The sequence below is a fragment of the Pholcus phalangioides genome, unplaced genomic scaffold (assembly GCF_987345545.1).
Source record: "Pholcus phalangioides strain wild (caught in Gottingen) unplaced genomic scaffold, Ppha-v1.0 ptg000015l_1, whole genome shotgun sequence".
NCBI classification, from domain to species: Eukaryota; Metazoa; Arthropoda; class Arachnida; order Araneae; family Pholcidae; genus Pholcus; species Pholcus phalangioides.
In genome coordinates this window covers 77,688,676-77,709,510 of record NW_028301608.1, presented here as the reverse complement: position 1 = coordinate 77,709,510, position 20,835 = coordinate 77,688,676, and the positions used below count along the sequence as shown (strand labels likewise).

At 34.1% G+C, this 20,835-nt stretch overlaps 1 protein-coding gene across 2 annotated transcripts in view; it reads right to left on the bottom strand.

Annotated features, from left to right (window-relative positions):
• LOC149076734 (protein HID1) overlaps nucleotides 1-20,648 on the bottom strand; it is a 31,690-nt gene extending 11,042 nt beyond the window's left edge. The window contains exons 1-12 of one of the 2 annotated variants that reach the window (XM_089244370.1): nucleotides 20,464-20,648; nucleotides 17,137-17,350; nucleotides 14,907-15,019; nucleotides 13,582-13,626; nucleotides 12,612-12,665; nucleotides 12,218-12,386; nucleotides 11,475-11,529; nucleotides 11,204-11,393; nucleotides 8,324-8,521; nucleotides 2,848-2,938; nucleotides 1,312-1,463; nucleotides 1,114-1,192 (exon numbers count right to left, since the gene is read on the bottom strand). In XM_089244370.1, coding sequence (XP_089100496.1) covers nucleotides 1,114-1,192; nucleotides 1,312-1,463; nucleotides 2,848-2,938; nucleotides 8,324-8,521; nucleotides 11,204-11,393; nucleotides 11,475-11,529; nucleotides 12,218-12,386; nucleotides 12,612-12,665; nucleotides 13,582-13,626; nucleotides 14,907-15,019; nucleotides 17,137-17,350; nucleotides 20,464-20,529 — 1,426 coding nt within the window. In that variant the 5' untranslated portion in view covers nucleotides 20,530-20,648. The remainder of the gene's footprint in view (nucleotides 1-1,113; nucleotides 1,193-1,311; nucleotides 1,464-2,847; nucleotides 2,939-8,323; nucleotides 8,522-11,203; nucleotides 11,394-11,474; nucleotides 11,530-12,217; nucleotides 12,387-12,611; nucleotides 12,666-13,581; nucleotides 13,627-14,906; nucleotides 15,020-17,136; nucleotides 17,351-20,463) is intronic. The other variant, XM_089244371.1, reaches the window with a different exon arrangement.
• Between the last annotated feature and the right edge of the window lie 187 nt (nucleotides 20,649-20,835).

Below are 20,835 nucleotides of genomic sequence, written 5' to 3'. Positions count from 1 at the left end.
CATGCCAGAAATTACGTACCTATCATACTGTGTAGATTAATTCTTTATTTCAGTAACACTTTTCACAAGCTGGATGGAACTCCTCAGCAAGCTGCATCTAGTCTGTGAGCCAGACTTTGATCATTTTGATCATTTTTGTCGCACCACGGTCATTTTCTGCACACGAGGGCTAATTAGACCGGGACCTACAATTTATTGCCGATTCTGAACGGCAGGCTTGTTTCTTATACTCATCGAGAGGTTGGTGCGCTAACCCCTCGATGGGGGACTCCCTGCGATAGCAACTTTTTGCTGCAGTCAAGAGCCAGACTTTGTGCACCCATAAAGAGCCTGCCATAGAGGACCAATGGGGTCTTCAAAAAGTGATACAGTAAGCAGAGTCATACATTACACGGGTGACTGACCAATAAGGCTTGGCTATATATAAGAATTTCTCATATTTTGAAGAAGTGTCTCTGTGACCTCAAAATTTTTGATTAATAAATAAAGAACTAATTTTAGTTTCAAAAAAATTTTTTTTTTTTTTTTTAAGTTTGAATGGAGAGTTCATCATTACTTATTTACTGTATGTGTTTAAATCTTGTCAATCCGATTTAGGTTACTATATACCAGATCAGTGACAAATTAATGTAATTTTGTGAAGAATGGGAGATTGTTGTAGAAGGGAGAAACAAACTGGGAGGCATGGGATACCCCCCCCCCCAGAGGAAAAAGGGGTTCTGGGGGGGGGGGTCCTCACCTTGAAAAAGCTTTCAAAAACTAACATTCCCACCTTTAATTTGTCCGTGTACCAGATGGACATCAGATTTTAGATTAATTAAAAGTTTGTCAGAATAACAATAGATTTTAATTGAACTAAAGAAAATACAGCAGAACTTTAATATAACGATGAAGCACACAACCACAAAAAATATTTATTGAATCCCATGTTCGTAATAAGTGATTACAATGAAAAGTTTAATTCAATAAAATGAATCTAAACATCCTTGCATTTTATGGAAGGATGAAAATTTATATCACATGAGAGAAAATCAATAGCTCTCTTTGGAATGCTAGAATTTTCAATAAATCAAAAAACAAGAAATTACAAACTATGTTCTTCAATTGACTTACCATTTACAACTATTGTCAGTAAGCAATCAAATAAAGGTTGTAACCGTTGGTGGCCAGTAGTAATGATTTTATGAAAGACCTAAAAACACACACATATTTACATATATTACATCCTTTTTAAAGAAAAGAATAATAGTTCTTTCAATATATAGAACTTATTTTACTAATTTAAATAATATTGTATACCATATTACTTACAATGATAAGAAGGTCTGCATGTGTGCCAGTAAAAACAGGTATGTCCATAGGAACAGAAGCAGTATAAGGCTTGTTAAGTCTGACCCCAAAGTTACGCTCACCACTCAAAAGCAGAAGTATGAACACACCAATGTGAACTAAGCCTACTCTTGCTGTAAAAAAAGAAAATTCTTGAAGTGCAAAAATATGTGTTTCTGAAATATTTGGTTTTTCAAAAAACTACATTAAATTTTCATTTATCCAACACACTTGGTTAACAAACAACCCCTTATTATACCTAAAAAAAAACTAACTTCAACCTTTTAACAGCCAGTGTTCGGTCAATTAGGAACATTGGTTCAACTAATTTGAAAAAAATATTTTTCATTCATAAAAACACTTAATTTGTTTTGCCTGTAGATATGAGATTTCAATTTTAATTTAAAAAGCAAAAATTTCATTCATTTCAGCACTAATGCCATAAATTTTTAATTTTTTCACTCACCCATTTTTGAACAAAGAATGAAATTTAATTTTTTTGTTTGTTTTTTAATGTAGTTTCTGTAGACACGGGCAAATTCAGAAGACATCAGAAAATTCTTTTTAATGAATTTTTAGGTTGATTTCTAAACAAAGATCAGAAGGGAAAAATAAAAGGAAAAAATAATGAAAATTAATCTGAATTCGGTCGTTAAAAGATTAAGTTAGCTGTTGGCAGGGTTGGCAATTTACCATCTTGGTAAAAACATTTTTCTAATGGTTTTACCACCTTCAAAGAAAAAAGTCACTGTTTCTGCCATAATTAAAAAAATTTACCCACTTTTTTCTTCATTCTTCCTGAACAAAATGAACAATTTTGAAACACTCTTCCACAAAAACAAAACACTAAAATTATTATATTCTTACAAACATGCATATTAAAGTATATTATGTTCATTTGATAGTATTATTATAATTATAAATTTTCTTGTTGTGAAGTAATATCATATTGTCTCGTCATATGCTGAGCTGATATATTAAAATAGAAACAAGTATATGTGCTTAACAATGTCCAATGAGCCAAGTATTACACATACTTAACTCATTGGAACTGTCATACTGACAACCACTTTCATTGGGGGGGGGGGGGGGGGGGGTCATAGGATTTTGGAATAAAATGAGGAAAAGTGATTGTTTTGCAACTGTGTCATATATTTTTTGAGGCCAAATAAATGGCACAGTCTTGTAGATGTAGACAGAAAAGTGTTTATAGATATAATGGATATCTGGGTTTTTCCCCCAATGTTAATCATATACAAAGAAACAAGGATAGCACAATCGAAGGACATGAAGAGAAATAAAAGCTCATTTGGTCGATTTTTATAATCGTTAAGCAACAGCTTAATCATTATTATGTTGTTAACTAAGGACAATGTTGTCTCTCCAGAAAAGCAATCCAAAAGGGTGTGTTGTGAGATAATGAACACTTCAATACTAGGGCCGTAATTCACAATTAGGATATCAAGACACTTTGATTTAATAAAAAAATATAAAGAGAAATTGTAGTACAAGACTTACACTGGTCAGCTCTTGCATCATTCAAGTGATAAAGGATAGGGACGAGAACCTCCAAAACTTCACTGCTTTTCAGGACAAAAAACATGAATTTCTACAAACACAAGGAATATATGTTTAAGAAGAAACAAAAAGAATTTTCATTACATCTCATTAAAACAGTTTTTACATATGCACGAACCAAAGCATCAGGTAAACTGGTATATCAGTTAAATATTTGTTAACCTAACCATGGGCATTCAGAATTGCAAAACAACCAAGGCATGAACTCTAAAAGTCTGTTGGTGATTAGCACCAGGTGTGTAGGTTACCTGTTTCAATAAGATAATGTAGGGTTTCCATGCGGGAATTAACGCCCGCCCTTTCTCTGGAATTTTTTTATGATTTACCGTTCCCGAAATCCTGAGAATTTGGGAAAAATACTGTTGCAGCACAGTAATACTTGCAATGGAATAAGAAAAATCTTCAAAAAATCAATGGAAAATATTTGTTGAAAAATTAATTAATTTTCTCTAGCATTGCTAAAAAAATAAATAGAGGAAAGAAAAATACATGGGAGGGGAAAGTTTCCAGTTTTCAATTCTAAAAACTGTACAAGTAACCATGTGACTACTATAAAATCCTAATACTGAGGGAACTATATACAAAGAGCCTGAAGCAAAAAATTCCCTTTTTCCTCCTCTATTTTATGACCGTGTTTGAAGAACAACAGAGATGATCAGATAAGATCTGAAAAGAAGCACTGTGTTTGAAGTAGAAAGAGTTTGATAGATACTCTTATAGAAAGGACATAGCAGGTTAGTCTTTTGTAAGAAATTACTGCCTTTTATATTTTCTTCACTTAATTTTATTTTTCTGTGGGCATCAAAATGACAGGCTATTTCGCAATTGTAAGTAGAGAGGCAAAAAGTGTAAAGGAAGCAGGAGAATTCCCAGGGGTTATAAAAATTATATAGCCCTGATATATTACAACACCCTGTTTTTTTAAGTAATTGTTAAGACATAAAGATCAGTATGGGATGAAAATGTGCACGGGTGGACAAGGGTATGGAACACCTCCTCTTTAGGGGAGAAAGAGTGATTCTAGTATTTTTCATTTACTTTTTTTTTAAAGTGGGGTGACCCTTGTCAGCTTTTTAAATGCAAAAAAACACTGTTATGCAAGTGGGAGAATAATTTGTTCACAGTTGTACTACAGCTCTAAAACGTTCGTAAATAGAAGATGGAGGAAAGGGTGCTGTCTATCTTTGAGGGGGGATATTTTGGAAAGAGCTACAGTTTTTAAAGAGGTTTGCCAGTGTTCTTCAATGATCACAAATCAACACTTTTTATCATGACTTGCGATTGCATGAAAAATCAAGTCAACGTCTTTGAAGAGGGGCCTAATAGTCTATGGGTGAATATGGTGCAAGATGAAAATTGGGGACTTTAAGATTCAAAAAACACAATCTGAAAAAAAAGAAGAAATTCTCTAGTTGTTATTTCATGCAAAAAATGTATGAATAATTATTTTTATCAAAGGGATGTGTAAAAATTTGATCATGATAGTTATGAAAATATTATAGTGGGAAGTATATGCAGAATTAAAGCTATAGAAAAAGTAACACATTTATCTTTTTTTTTCTTTGCTCAGTCTGAATTTCTGTATGCTAGGGGTAAAAGCAGGGTTGGTAAAAAACCGGGTTTTTTTGGTTTAAACCTGGTTTTTTTGTTTTAAACGGGTTTTTTTGTTTTATATAGTATTAACATTAAAAACAATGAAATTTCTGAAAAATCATTCAAACTTCTAATAATTAACTAAAATAAAATGTTTATTAATGTAATTAACTCTATTCCCATGCCAACAAATATTTCTTACATTTTAACAAAAACCAACTTTTGCAATTTAATTATTTTTTGCTTAACTCAATGGATTACTGTGTGTTTGAAAATTCTTTTAATGTTATTATTAATCATATAATATATAAAGGTTTTTCTCCAGTTACTTTCAGTATACTTAATTACGAAGCTATTTTGCAAAAACTATAATAAAAATTAGGTGAATATAATGCATTTAATGAAGCATAAATAATGCAGATTAATTAGCTATATACAGGGTGCTATAACTAAGGTTCTGATTTCAAAACACTGTAAAAAAAGAATGATTGTCAGAATGACTTGAAAATTGACAAATATTCCTGAAGAAATGGAATTTTATTTGGTAAAGGGGAAAAAATACTTAAAAATGTAAAATTAATGACATCATCCAACATGTGGGAAATTTGCTCGCAGAATGGAAACGATAGCCAGTCATGGCAGAATGATACCTTAATTATGGCATTTCACGATTTCATAATTCATGGAAACATCACAAAAAATGAAGTAATTGAACAAATAACTACAACTTCCTTAAAAAATGTTAAATATGTTGTCCACCACGTGTTCTGGCTATGAGGTTGAAAGCACAAAAATTCTTGTTCGACAACAGAATCGGAGTATGCCATGGTCATAATGTGGATGTGCTTGCAATTCAGCTTTATTAAACCAAACGTGCGCCCTTCCCCATCCCATTAATATTCCTGAGGAACTTCTAACATATAGGGAATGTACTGGAGATTGCAATTCACCAAAGTTTGCAATCTGACCACTGTTTATAACATTTTGAGATACCCCCCCCCCCCCCAGCCAGAAGTTGCAAGGGTTAAGGTGCATCCTGTCAAAATGGGTCTTCAGCAGCTGCTTTGCTGGTATTGCAATGTGCATCTTGATAGAAGTTCTATCCACACACTGATGCTGTGGAAGTGCCGAAATGATGTGGTTGCACAAAATAGATTATACTGCTGGCCAAGTACAGCATCATCTACTTTCACATTTTGCACTTTTTTCTTTTGCGAAAGAAACTTCCATTGCTTCAGGAGTATCCATGCAAATTTTCAAGTCATTCTGATCAGTACTTATTGTATAGTTTTGGAATCAAAACTTTAATTATAATCACCCTGTATATAGCTGATTATTTTTCATAAATCTGTTACTACTATACAGTAGAACCTTGATTAACTCGGCTTAACAGTGTGTGTGTGCGAAAGTATAAAAAAAACAACTATTGAATATTAAGACTACTACTTCACCGCACACCAACTCCGGTCATATATCGCCATACAGCAATTTCCAACCAGTGGAGTTGCGTGGGAAATGAAGGCTCCATCCATCGGTGGTCGCCCTAGGTTCGGTAGGTAAAGAACTTGCTTCTGATGTTCTATGCCCGGATTCGAACCCATGGACCTTGACGGTAACCTTCATAGTGGAAGACGAGCATCTTTACCACTGCGCCACTCGGGTGAAATATTAAGACTGGGAGATATACAGTAGGAGATGTGCTACTTCTTATGGGAAAGAAAATGAAAATGTATGTGAGGTAATGCAACTACTAGTACACTAGTCTTTGTCCTTTAAGGACAGCTGGTGTCTTTATTGTATTATAGGATCACCTGCCCCTAGCATGATGGTGTCACTACTGTAGCTGCTTCTTTGTGAAGGGAAAAAGAAACCCTGTGAGATAATACACCACTACATTTAGATGTGCGATGCAATTCTTATTCATGAATTTGTTAAAGATAGAGCATCAGAATGTAGCCAAAGGTTAGAAAATGTTGTAAGAATGAGAAATTTTGGCTTTTATATATAACTTTAAATAACTAAGATACTTCATATGAAAAGTATATATATATATATTCTGGCCACTTTTATGAGACGTTTTGAAAAAAACCACTTATAAAATCTTATGTCATTTAAAGATATACCATCAGAATGTATCCCAAGGATGTAAAATGTGGTAAAAATGAAACATTTCAGCTGATAATGAACCAATGTGATATTTTTCAAGGGAAAAAATGATATTTAGGCAACTTTTATTTGATTTTTTGAAAAAAACCACTTGGTTTAAACCAAACAACCCTGGGTGCAAAAGGGAAATTGTACAGAAGATACATTTAAACATTTTTTTTAGTACAGTATATCTTTCTATGGAGCTCATTTGCTTCAATATAGCGGTTACTTATTGAAAAAGGATTTAGTGTACCTAAAGTAGAGTGACGAAAGCACTGCAAATTAATAGTGTTATCCCAATATTGACAAAAATGGACACAGTAACTGTAAACTTACCTCTGGCATACAGATTTAGAATATTCAAAATAAGAAAAATTAAAAAAAAGTAAAATGTCATTTGATGACTCTAGGAAAATTAGAGAATTAATTCCCCCCCCCCCCCCCGATTTGGCATGCACCATTTCATTAGGAATTCCTGAGAAATTTTTGCAAAGTAAATGTTTGGTTCAGTTAATTTTGCTTCTGGTGTTGGACTCAGAAACCTTTTTTTTTTTTTGTAGAAGGAATTCATTATTTATAGCTATTCAAACTCAGGGAAACTAATTGGTCCATCTCCTCTGTTATTTCACAATTCATATGTATAGTTTTCTACCGAGCTCTCACGGTTTCGTCACGACCTAAAATTTTACCATGGGCGCAGACTGCGGTTTTTCTCTTCCCTTTGCTACCTAATTCAAGTTAGCGGAAAAAAAAGCTTTCTTTGAAACAATACTTTATATGCTTAAGATATATATACACTCAGAGAAACTAAATACTCTTTCTTTATTTATCATATTTTTCTGAACGTGTATGTCGAGTAATCCTTGCAAAGGTTTAGCCTAAAAGTAGGCCAAAATGCTTTCACCAATGTGATTAAAATTTGTCTTCATAAGAAGTGTTAATAGTTGAATGGCCCTCGTATATCGTATAGATTGCCTATGTACATAATATTAATTTACAAGTGGTTAATCCATAACCACCATAGGCGAAGATAGACTTGGAAGTCTGGGGGGGGGGGCATGGTCATTCTTGCTGGGGGGACACAATGATGATGATGTCAATTCATACATACATATACACATTAGATCAGTCACCTCCACCTTTGATACTGGGGGGGGGGGGGGCCATGCCCCCCCCAGTATCAAAGGTGGAGGTTGAGCATGCCCCCGCCCCCCCCATATCTCCGCCCATGATAACCACTTGAAATAATAGAGTGTACTGTCTTTCACACTGTCAAGAGAACACTGATGAGAATAGAAAACACTGTCTTTCTATTTTGATTGGAAGGTGGAGGATAGAAATATATAGAATAGAACTGTATTATACACAGTATATATACAATTGCCACTCTTTATAGCTACCCCCACATTATAGTGACCATCCCATTACAATGACTAGTAAAATAAATTCCAATTTTTTTCTTATAATGACTCATGTTTTCTTTTTGATATAACAATAGCTCAACATAATGCCCATTTTCAACAAAAAGATAGGGGTCATTATAACCAGCATCAACTATATATGTCTTGCGGTCCAGGTCAAAAATCAAGCATCTCCGCAAAGTGATGGCCAGTTGCTGAAATCCCAGGAATATGTGACACTAGAACATAACATACACACACAAACATATGCTTACCTTGTTATAATCACACATTTTCCAAAAGAAAATTAGAAGTTCTTGATGGAACTGAACTTTTTTAGTTGAATTCGGAAGATAGGTTTGAATAAGAGGGTTGTTCAAAAGACGTGTAAAACCCTTGAGAATGAAATTAAAATCTTCTTCTCTGTGAACTCTTGATAAATAATTGATGAACAGATTGCTTGGTGTGAGCTTCTGAAATTCAAAATTTAAAATTAAACATCAAAGGAAAAAAAACTTTTAAATATAACTAAAAAATTTTTACTTTTAAGTATATCAATAAAATGACTTTTCATTGAATAATTACTTTATTTTGTACAAAAAATTCATGATAAGTAAAGCATGCAAAATTGAAGGATGATTGACAATCCAATACATGCGCGCATATCTTAAAATGTGGCATATCTTAATATATATACTAGCTATTACTCATGCCCGAGTGGCATGGTGGTAAGATGCTCGTCTACCATCGTGAAGGTTGTTGTCAGGGTCCCAGGTTCGAACCCAAGGGAAGATATAGATAAGATATTTTCCCTAACGAACTCGAGGCGACCACCTCGAGAGACTGCGCCTTCACTTCCAACCCGTCTCACTAATGGCAGTAAATTGCAATATAGTGATATGGCCAGAGTTTGTGTTTGGTGAAGTAGTAGTAGTGGTTTTGATAAGTGCCCGAGTGGCATGGTAGTAAGATGCTCGTCTACCATCATGAAGGTTGTTGTCAGGGTCCCGGGTTCGAACCCAAGGGAAGATATAGATAAGATATTTTCCCTAACGAACTCGAGGCGACCACCGAGAGACAGCGCCTTCACTTCCAACCCCTCTCACTAATGGCAGTAAATTGCAATATAGCGATATGGCCAGAGATGGTGCTTGGTGAAGTAGTAGGTATTACCCATGGCTTTGCTTGAGTGGATTTGGTAATCAAGAAAATTACTCTTTAATGATTCCCTCCTCATAGCATTTGGGGAATGAATTTTCCAGAAATCCCATCTTAGTGGGTATCTGCATTACGAAATATAATACTGACTATATTTCATATTTATGGCTTCAGCGATTTTGGCTCGGTGACGATTACTCCATACAACCTTTGAACCACCCCCTCTCCTTACGGGGGTTGAATTTTGAAAAATATCTTCTCAGTGAGTCTCTATATTACAATACAAGAATACTGACCAAATTTCATATTCATAGCGCGGTTTTTGTTCAGAGCAATTTCTACATGACCCTCATTCATTATTGAACCCCTTATGATCACCCTGGGGTTGAATTTCAATAAACCGCTCCTCAGTTAGTCTTTACGTCATGAAGTAAAACTGATGAAATTTCATGAATATTTCTGAGCTTCGACAGTTTTGGCTCAGCTTGATTTCTGTTATCTTTGAACCCTCTTAGGGGAAAAACTATGAAAACCCCCTTTCCAGTTGCTTATTGTGTTATGAAATAAAACTTCAGATTGGATTTCATGACTATAGATTCAGTGGTTTCAGCTTGGCATGATTTCCTATGTTATTTGTGAAACCCCCTTTTTTGTGTAGAATTAAAAAAAAACCTCCTTAATTGATCTTCAGATTATGACATTAAAAGTTCTGACCAAATTTCATGACTATAGCTTCAGCTGTTTCCCCACGGAGTGATTTCTCTATGCTACCTTTGAACCCCATTTTGACCAACCCCCTAGGGATCAAATTTCAAAAAACCCTTTGTTAGTGAATCTTGGTGGCATGAAACAAAACTATTGACCAATTTTGATATTCATAGCTGCAATGGTTTCAGCTCGGAAGTGATGAATCAGTCAGGACATGTTTACTTTATTTATATATATATATATGGAAAACTATAGAGTGACAACAAAAAGTATAAAATTTGTACAATCACCTGTAGGTGTCCAAAACAGTCAATGTTTTATAACCTAGTTCTCAACATACAACACACACATATCAATGTTCCATACTCATAAATTACATTGTCAAAAATTTTCAGTATTCTCTGACCTCAGTTTTTTTTCAAGCTTTTTCAAGCTCAACAATTTTCAAGCTTATATCATTACTAGCATGTCTTGTAGAAGGTATTGCCTAGAATACTACCGTGTGAAGCACACTCACCAATTTGACAACAGTGCTATCTTGTGAGAGAGGTCAGAGCTAATTATATCAAGTGGGTTCCTCTGCTTGGCCACAATTTATTGGCATTATATTCATTATATTTTAAGTGAGATTCCCCTTTGTTATGCTATTAGAGTGAGTATTTGAACAAGAACTTTGGAATTTGAAAACTTTCATTATGAGAAAAAGTAAATACATTGAGAATCTAGTTTCCGGATTGTAAAAAAGAAGATTCTGAGAGATATGTTTCAGCCAGAACAAAATTTGAACCCATTTTGATAAATAAGAAAAGCTAAATGTTAGATTGAGACATTAGAAAAGGACCATGAGATGAACAATTCTAAAAAAACTCGTTATGTTGGGGGTGAATAATCAGAATTACACATCAAACTAAGAAACCTAAAACTATAAGTGTGTGTGTTTAGTATTACATATATTATTTGTTCAGCAGGTGCCATCATCTATTTACTAAATTATAAATGAACAATCAAATATAAAAGCCTATTAATGTCTAATTAGTTTCTTTTTATGCATCTGAGACTTTTTTTGAAGGGGAGATTGGGTTACATTGCAACTTAAAATTTAAAAACTACAAAAGAAAACAATTTGAGTCAACTGCTACTGTGTAGTCAGAGACCTAGCCTAGGCTAATGTGTGCAGTGAAGCCACCACGATACTCATATGACCATGTAGTAGCACAATAAAAATTTATACATTTTAAAAGAAGAAAAAAATTCATTTTGATATGATTTCAAAATTTTAAAAAACTTACTTCAGAGTTTTCATCTGAATTGGCATCCCTGAAATCATGATCCAAACAGACAATCAACAGTTGAAGGGATACTTCAACCAAAGGTTCCCTAGAATCTGTAAATATCAAATGATTGAAAGGAACTCCATAGCCAACTGGATCGTACGCACACACAACATTCAATAATGAAGTGAATAATGGAAGTGCATGCCTGAAAAATAAAGGCACAAAGTTCACATAATGATTTGAAAATTTCATAGTATACAACAAAATGTAATGTGGCTTCACTTACCGATTATCAGCAGAAGTGAAGTATTCAATCCATTTGTTTGGACTAAGATGTGCATCTACAAAATAACAGAGCAAGAATAACAATGGAAATTATAAAATAAATATTCAGCAAGGCAGATATGATTGATATACTATTTCAAATACAAATCATAATTATTAAATTTTTTACATGTGTGCTTTCAAAGAAATATGCTTGCTAAGAGGGTGGAGACCTCATGGCCAGACAAACAGTTCCCAGTTTGTTATAAAAATTTGCCTCTTCTATCTCATGTGAAATATTTAAAGAGTAGTTCAACCAGAAATTTTTCATAGCAGATTTTTCTCAAAGTTTTTAAGTAAAATTGTAAAATACAATAGTAAAGCCATATTAATTTATAAATCACCAAAGCCTTCACAAGACTAGAGGCAATGACATAATTTTACAGATTTTGTTCCCTTTCACCCTAGTATTACTTGTTTGGCTCAACCACTGAACTCCACTCTTTATTAGCTAAGAAGCCCTTCATTTCAGAATTTTTACGGTTCGACAAAGATATTAACTCATACCCTTAATCATTTTTATTATCCGAAATGGATTCATTCAATTTTGAATAAGGAAGGTTATACTGTAGTGAAAAATATATAAGTAAAATGAACCAAAAGATAAATAGAGCGAAATAAAAATGTGCTGCAACATAAAAATACATTTGAAGAAAATGGTAAGGTTATCTACACGTCTATGATTGATGGAAGGATAACACTCACCAGTAGAAGGAAGGTAGATTGTTTGGCTGAAACATGTTAAAAGTAACTTTAGAATTTCAGTTCTGTTATAATCATGTTGAGGATTGTGACTTCGAGTATGCGCAAAACCTACTCCAGCCTCCCAAATATATTCACAGCTGTCTATTGACTGCAAATCTTCTGCATTATCCTGCATGAAATAATAACAAGAGTCACTGATATGATTCAGATTCCTACACTTGTAACAAAGAATACATGTAAAAAATAAAAAAAGACTTTTTTTTTCATAGCAACATATGACATGGAATCGCTTTCAAGCAAGAAATTTCACCTCATTGTTTATAACATATGAATTTTTGATTTCACAAATGAAAACACAAGAAATGACAAAACAAAGATGAAAATTGCTACTTACGGGCCCAATTTTTTTATTGGAAGAAACAGTGAAATCCGGACAGAAAAGGAGATCCTTAACAAAAAAAAAATGATACAAAAATATTATAATCTACAATTATTTGCTAATTATAAAATTATTAAATACATGAATACACTCACAGACAATTAGTCCTTTCAGACCTGGTGATTCCAATTGGAATCACTAACGCTTTTGGCTTTCACAGCCAAATGGGGAACAGTTCCAATTAACATTTCATATTCCAGTTCTGTTCTTTGCCAATAAATTGCTGTTATTTACTGTTCTGCTGCAATCAGTTATGTGAGCTCAACTTTGTTCTATTTGTTGATCTGCATGCGTTATTAAGATGTCTGACTAACTAAAACTTTTGAAAATTATAGCAGGTATTCATTGTGTATATGAATGATACCAATATTGATTTTTGTTTTGCATATGATCAGAGAATGATTACATATGTACTAATTTTAAATTCAAAAATACAATTTATATGAATATTTGCATCACAAATATGTCATTCAATGATGCCACCTGGTATCATTTCAACACAGAAATTAATTCTTCAGGAAAATGTTTAATATTCATGTTTTATTGGACATAATGGCAAAAGGAGCCTGAAAAAAAATTCAATTGTCCGAAAGAATTCAGTCAAAAAGGTCAAATTTGTGCAAGAAAGATACATGACAAAATCATAAAATACAAAAAACAGGAATGTGGACTGGTATGATCCCAAGTTTTGTGCAAGAGTACATGTATTTATATTCTGCAAAGATGCTGAAAATACAAACTGCCATTTAGTTGATGCCCAAAGCACCAATCCATCTAAGTAATAATACAGAGTGAAAAAAACTTTTCCCCCACTTTTTTTTTGCCACAAAACACCATTCAAAACATATACTTCAGAGATACTTCAAGATATAATAAGAAAGTATAAGACCTCCAAATATCAAATAATTAAAAAATGTATACTCACACACAAAGCACTAACTAAAGACTGGGCAAGAGGCATATTCTCAGCCTGGAAAGAAATTGAAAAATACAGCTATAATACTATATAGCTAATACACAGCAGTAAAACCAAATTACATTTTTTTGAGACATTGTAATTTTTTTTTCATTGCAAATAACACCACAATAATTTTAAAGCTTTGACCCCATGGAACAAATCACTGATGGAGTCTGTCAAATGTGACATTGCATGCTGACTATTTGGCTATCAGGCAGCACTGAATTCCTGAAATATATCTTTTTTTCCAGCAAAGTGCTAATGTGAAATAACAAATACATGTAACACCAATCGAAGCACATCAATCTTTTTAATCATTATTCTTTTAATATTATGAGATAAAAAATGCAGTAAGACACATGGATTCAAGATCAGCAGTTCAGAAAATGATGCATTTGCATATCATTGAAGCACTCATACACAGCCTATGGTATAAAATGCGTAATTTATTTTGTCCCATCCTAATTTCTAAAATAAGCCCACGCAATGGCCTTGACTAGATCATTCTGTGATTTCTTTCATACTGGAACTAAAAAGAAATGAGTTATCGTTAGTTTTCATATAACGAGGGATTGTGAGTGAACAAAATGTTATGTTTAGCTGGTGAAACTACAAATACATATTTTCATCGAGTAACACTTTTCAAAAAATTACTCCAAAACCCATGCAAAGATGTGCTGTTCTAACAATTAGTGAAAAGAATCAAAATAGCTTTGAAACTTTGTCTAAAAACGACTTCTCTAGGTTTAAAAAAAAATCCCTTTATTTACTATATTAAATCAATGCATTTTCACTTCTATGTATAAATGTCTGTATCTTGAAAGTCAAATTGCAGTGATAGTGAATACAACACTATTGGTTGAGTACATACTATGTGCTGTGAATGTAAAATAAATAACAACAAATATTTTGTCTTGTTGAAACAATGAGGTTTTGTTCCATTTTTCCACTACTCAACTCTCTGACGTATAGAATATGGTGTTTACTAAGTTTTATTGAAAATTTTTCCCTTCACAGAAATCTGGTTTTCTTCCACAGGTAGAAGAAACTTTGAACCAAAAAGTGGTTTGCATTTGTGGCTCAAAGTTTTGCCACAAAATTGCCTTAAACGCATTTCCAAAACACATTCAGAGATTTTCTGTGGATTCAACAGGGGTGCTTCAGTCCTTGTCAGAATAATTTTAAACAGAAGTACAACTTCTACTAGTGAGAAAAATATAATGTATGTACTGCCAGTTTATCTTGACCAATTTATTCAAACAGCTTGACCAATAAAAGAAAAGCAAACTCACTTCATTTTCATCACCGGATTTTCCAGGTAAACTAGACCAAAAGAATCCTCTCCAATCTGGTTCTTCAAAGATATAGGGCAAGACTCTGGTCAAGAGACGAACGCAATTGAGAACTGAAATGAATAAACTAATGAAACAAATCAAAAACATAATTACAAAAAGAAAATACTCAAAAGAATATTTGCTAAAAGTTGAAAAGGTCATTATATTTTTTCCATTAAAACAACGACTTTTACATTTTGTGAAGAAATAATAGCCAATCAGTTTTTCCCCCTTTCTATAACAAAAAACATACATAAATCTAACAAAACATACAGTATATGTTGCTGGTCCTGAGCGAATATATCTCCCATATCATACAACCTTTTCCTTAGCTTTAAGATAACATTGTTGCATACCACAGGCATGGATCTGGAGGGGGGGGGGGGAAATCGCTCCTCCCAGGAACCAAAACATATGAGAAAAATTGGTCCAACGAACCTATGCAATAATTAGCCCCTTCTGACAGATTGACCTTCATCAGTGACTGGCATACCATCATCATTGCCTGTCTCTGTCCCGGACTATAAAGTCTTTTTCTTTGATAATAAAAAAATACTAAGAAATGTTTTGCATAACTCATAAACAGTAGAACCTTGATAATCTGTGCGCAGATTAACTGGGAAGTGGATTAGCCATGCTACGAAAATTTTAATTTCATGTTCAGCTCTTCACTACCCATATTGTTGTTTTGGGGTTTTTCTTTTCATTGGTTATGTAAAATTTCATGAAGGTTGTGATGAAAACAACCATTTCCATTTTGTTAAACTGGATTTTTTCATTCTTTTACAGAACCTACCCCCTATTCTCAGAGGTGAAGCTCCAGGTCAACATGTTAGAATGAAAGCCCCCCCCCCCCCATATGCACACATAAGCAATGTAGATTGTCCTGGGGGATCAGTGCTTGAAGATTTACAGCCAATTATAGGAAATGCTGTTAGTTAGTTGAAGTATATTGCTTTTTTTTTTAACTGAAAAATAAAGCACAAGAATGGTGCAACTTTGGATGCGATCACGTGGTCACGTGACCACATGGCTCATTGGCTGGAACAGTGCTATTCCTTCCTTGTTTGTCATTCTCGTAGTACATTTTATAGCTGTGGCTGGCAAGAAAAGGGTAACTATATTTTTTGGTTATCTGTGATCACCTTCCTCAACATTAGCCAGATATAATCGAGGTTCTACTGTATTTCTGCTATCAATGTAACCCAGTATGTTAGTAGTGTGGCTATCTTTCAATAAGTGTAATTTTCTAGCAAATGTTTTTGCACAGATAATATGAATAAATGGGTCATTCCCAAAAAAAAGTGAACAAACTGCTTCTCTGAGACTTTGTATTTTTTTTACAAAACTTCAGAGCACTCTGGTAGTAATTTTAATTTTTTTTTCTAGTACTTCATTTAATTCTCTGTCACATGTCATTTCTTAATTTGTTTCAGATGATATCTAATTTTTTTTTTAAGTCAGTGTTTGTAGCAAAACCTCAAAATCTGACTGCCCCAGCTTGAAAAAAGTGTTAAACAAAGAGACTTGGTGCAAACCTGGAATTAAAAAGAAGAAGAAACAGCTTGGCATCACATTTTATATATGTGCCATAGATGAATAAAACTGATGGTAATATTTTGAAACTAATTTTTTTTAAATCAAAAACTATTTTTTTTGTTTGTGTCCCAAAATTTTTCCTATTTTAAAATGTCCACTGTGTTACGGTCATTTGAGAAATATATTTTCATACCAGATTAAATGTGATAACACTTTTGAGCTTATTGAAAGGTTTACTTTCAATGCATGATCAACAATTTTGGATTTGATTTTTGCAAAATGACTTAATATTCACGTTATGCCTTTAGTACCAGATTTTTCTCTGTCCACTCTGTTACCTCATTCTCATAAATAATTAAGTCTTTTCCATCTATATCAACATCAAGTGCTAGTACATGGAGATATGCTTCGAAATATAAAAAAATTTTCATCAATCATTTAAATTTATAATGAAAAAACAAAATTTAGGCTGATTTGTCCACTCTGTTACATCTTCTAAAAAATAAAGTAATGCAACAGAATGAAAACTATGATTTATATATAAAGTAAATTTTTCTTAATCTTTTTTGATCACTTCTAGTGATCAAATGGTCTTTCTAGTGATCAAAGTTCTACTGTATTTATAATTTTAAAATGTCACCATTCATACCAGTCTGTTGTTGAACTTGTGAGTTACAAAGACTGTCTGCAGCTTTAACGAGTTTTTCAACAGCTTTGTAACATAGCGTTGCTAAATTTGAAGGAGACTCTTCACGCAAAGCTCTAATTTCTGCAGCAGGAATCAAAGTAAAAATGTCTTGAGCACTTTGAACACTTTCTGACCAAAACTGGTCCCAGAAAGAATCATCTTTAGCATCAATGGGCTAGAATTAAAAAATATATATATACAAATTTTTACATTTGGTAGTCCTTGAGTTTTAAAAATCCCACAATTTTTGGGATTATTTTACAGAAATGTTGCTAAACTTTGGAAAAGACTGAAATCTGAATATTTAAAGGAAGAAAAATTATGACTATAGCAATATAAAATCACATAACATGTCATTTATAATTAATTTTCATCAGTTAGGGCTTATATTTTGCTAAATTGATGTAATTTTTGTCAAACAAAGTGTGTAGGCCTGGTAAAAACCATGTGCTGCCGACAAATTTTCATATTTTTCATAGTAGCAGACGGTTTTAGCTCTCATCAGAAGAGAGCCGGTCTTAATTGATTCAAGGCTATATAGTAAGAACTGTCTATTCTTTTGAATTTGCTCTTGCTGCCTTGCCTCAGTGAGCGTGGTACAAGATCAGGTATGTGACATTGCTGCTTTAATATTTTCTAATTAAAGCGATTTTGAAATTTGAAATTTAACAGTCCAACCCTGACTTAACACCACTATTTATTTCGCAGAATTCTTGCGCTATAAAGAGTTCAGCGTTATATCAAATTACAGTTTAACACGTGTAAAACCTAAAAATGGAAGATTTGTTTACTGAAATTTTCTGGGCTTAGGGGGTTTTGTGCAACACTTGGGGCACCTGTACCAAGGTATCCAATGGCTAAAAACATAACAGTTCTGTCAGGGTGATGACATCTGCTGGCACCCACTCAAACCCATCATGAAACAGCCCTTATTATATAGCCCTGTTGTTGATTGAGTTAACTCGCTCAGGTTGACATATTTATAGAAAAGGAACAGCTATAGTATAATCCCTTATTTCTTTGGCAATTCCCTTCCTAGCCTGTAGATGCTTTTCTTCCTGATCGGTGATGGTTGTTCATTTTCTTCCATTAGCATTTTTTTCCCTGCTGGCTATTATTATTGTAATTCCCTTATCTTTCGGATTGCTATTTCCTTTCTTACTATTGGTTATTGTCTGAAGGTAACGTCACCTTTAAAAATTCACTAGAAATTATAATAGGCTTTACCCCTCAACATTTGAAGTTATCAAGTCCATTAGCACATGCATACACATTTTCTAAACTTTTTTTGTTATCCATTGTATTGCACATATCTTTTTCCCAATATTTTATTTGTTCTCAGCATTACATATCCATATTAAAATAGAAATATGAAATTTGTACAACCTGAGAGAATCCATGGATTCTCTCAGGTTGTACAAATTTCATATTTCTATTTTAATTGTTTACATACTAGCCATCATAATCTTAATCACACATTTGTTTTTATTGAGCCCACACACGTTTTGACCGAAACCAGAGCTTTTTTTGCCCTGACCATTATATTATTTAAAAAAATAGAGTCCAAGTTTTTATTATTTTCAATTCCTTATCTGATCTAGGATGTTATATTTTTAATCTCAATCCCTTATTTAGTCTAAGAATGTTGTTTTGTCATTGTTTGTTTTTTATCTTTCTTGCCTAGGAGCCCCCCTCCCCCAGATGTATATTTACAGGAGGGCTAAGGCCCTCCCCAAGATGGCAATTCGAGGAATGAGTGGCAGAGAAAATTATTAGAATGGGAGAAGCGTGGTAAAAAGTTTTATAGCTCACAATCAGTAAAAACCATAAGTTTGCCTATGCAGAGAGAGCGAGACACTAGAAAGTGAATACCAAACAAGTGACCTACACGGTTTGCATGCATGTGAGTAAACAAAAGAGTATGCCAGCACATGAGGGATCAGAAGAATGACCAAGAGAACAAAGAATCTGTCAATGCGTAACCAAATAAGTGACCTAGAGAGGGAGGGACGATGTCAGTGACCTGGATATCAAGGAACCAGGTCAGTGAGTCACCAAGCAGCGTAAGTATGTGAATGACCAAAAGTGAGGGACTATGTCAGTAAGTGACAGAAAGAGTGACCACAGACCAAGGAATCAAGCCAGTAAATGACCAAGAAAGTGTGCAAAGCATGTGAAGGACCTAAAGAAAGAAGTACTATGTCAGTGGGCAACCAAAAGAGTGACCTAGAGATCAAGGGACCAGGATAGAAAGCACAAATAGGGGGAAAAGAAATAAAAAAATACAATAGCAATAAAGTTACAAAATTTGCAAAACATCTCAAATATTAAGGAAACAGTTATTTTCCAGGTATTATGCTGAGATGAACTCAGAAAGAAAAGTCATGACGTCTCCGCCGGGACACGAACCCAGGCCCTCTTGCATCCGAGAAAAAGCTATCTATCTCTATCTCAAATATTGCTACCACGCGAACAGAGGCCTCATTCGGCACGGTTATATGCTTTTCAACCATGCCTCTGGGTTGCCGACCAAAGGGACTTGCGGGCTCCGAGTTGAGCTCCTCAAAACTTGGTAGAGCTTTTGAGCCATGTCTCAACGTTGTCGACTGGCCCAGGTGCTGGCCAAAGTGATTTTTGTTGAGGACTCAGAGTTGAGCCCCCCCCAGCTATTGGTTGAGCTTTTGTTGCCATATTTTCCCATATTTCTGAGTTGACTACTGGCCCAGGTGCTGGCTCCACAGGTGGCAAAACCATAAGAGTAATTGACTGGGTGAGCTGAATGGAGGACACTTGTGTTTTGGCAATCTGGATTATACTGCATCTGTACCCTTACTTATTTCTTGTGATGGTAAGGTTTTAGTAATGGTAATCATGTGGATATAATTGTTGTTGGTTTTATTCATCTATTTTTATTGGTTTTATTATTTTTTCTTTATTTTTTGCAACATGAAGTTAATAACATTATTTTGTTTTCCGTTGGCGAACATGAATTTGGCAAGACTTGTAATCCTTGCTGCTATTCATTCATTCATTGCCAAGGAACCATATGCCACCATCCAATACACACATTCAAAACACGCTTGATAAAATAAACCCAGGAAAACGATACTACGCTGCTACACATCTCACTTTGCGCTGTTACGTAATGTTAAATAATGCTATTAATCATTTTAATGGAAGTGTGCATGGAAATGTCACCACGGAGTCCTCAGTATGGAATTATTAACAAACTAAAACGTACAAATAAAATGAAAGGAATGGATCGGAAAATCAAAGAAACGGACTGACTTGTGTTTTGGTTGTGAGTTGAATGACAGCCTTGCGAAAATTAAGCTTGGAATCTGTAGTTCCCATCACGATCACAGAAACGAGACGTAAACAAATCGCCAACAAAACAACACCCGAAATCTAAACGGCGATGACTTATTACTTCTGACAGAGAACGTTCCCCCCCCCCCTTTTTTTTTTTAATTTATTTCAATGGAAGTGGGGGAAAAGAAAAGAGTTTTAGGACATGGACATCCGCGAAATGACTCTACAATCTGTGATTGGATAATGCAGTTACGCTCCGCCCTTCTCCGATTCTGCTGAGAGTAAGATGACCATACGTCCTGTATTTACCGGGACAGTCCCGGTTTTTTCTGCTTTTTTGGGCGTCCC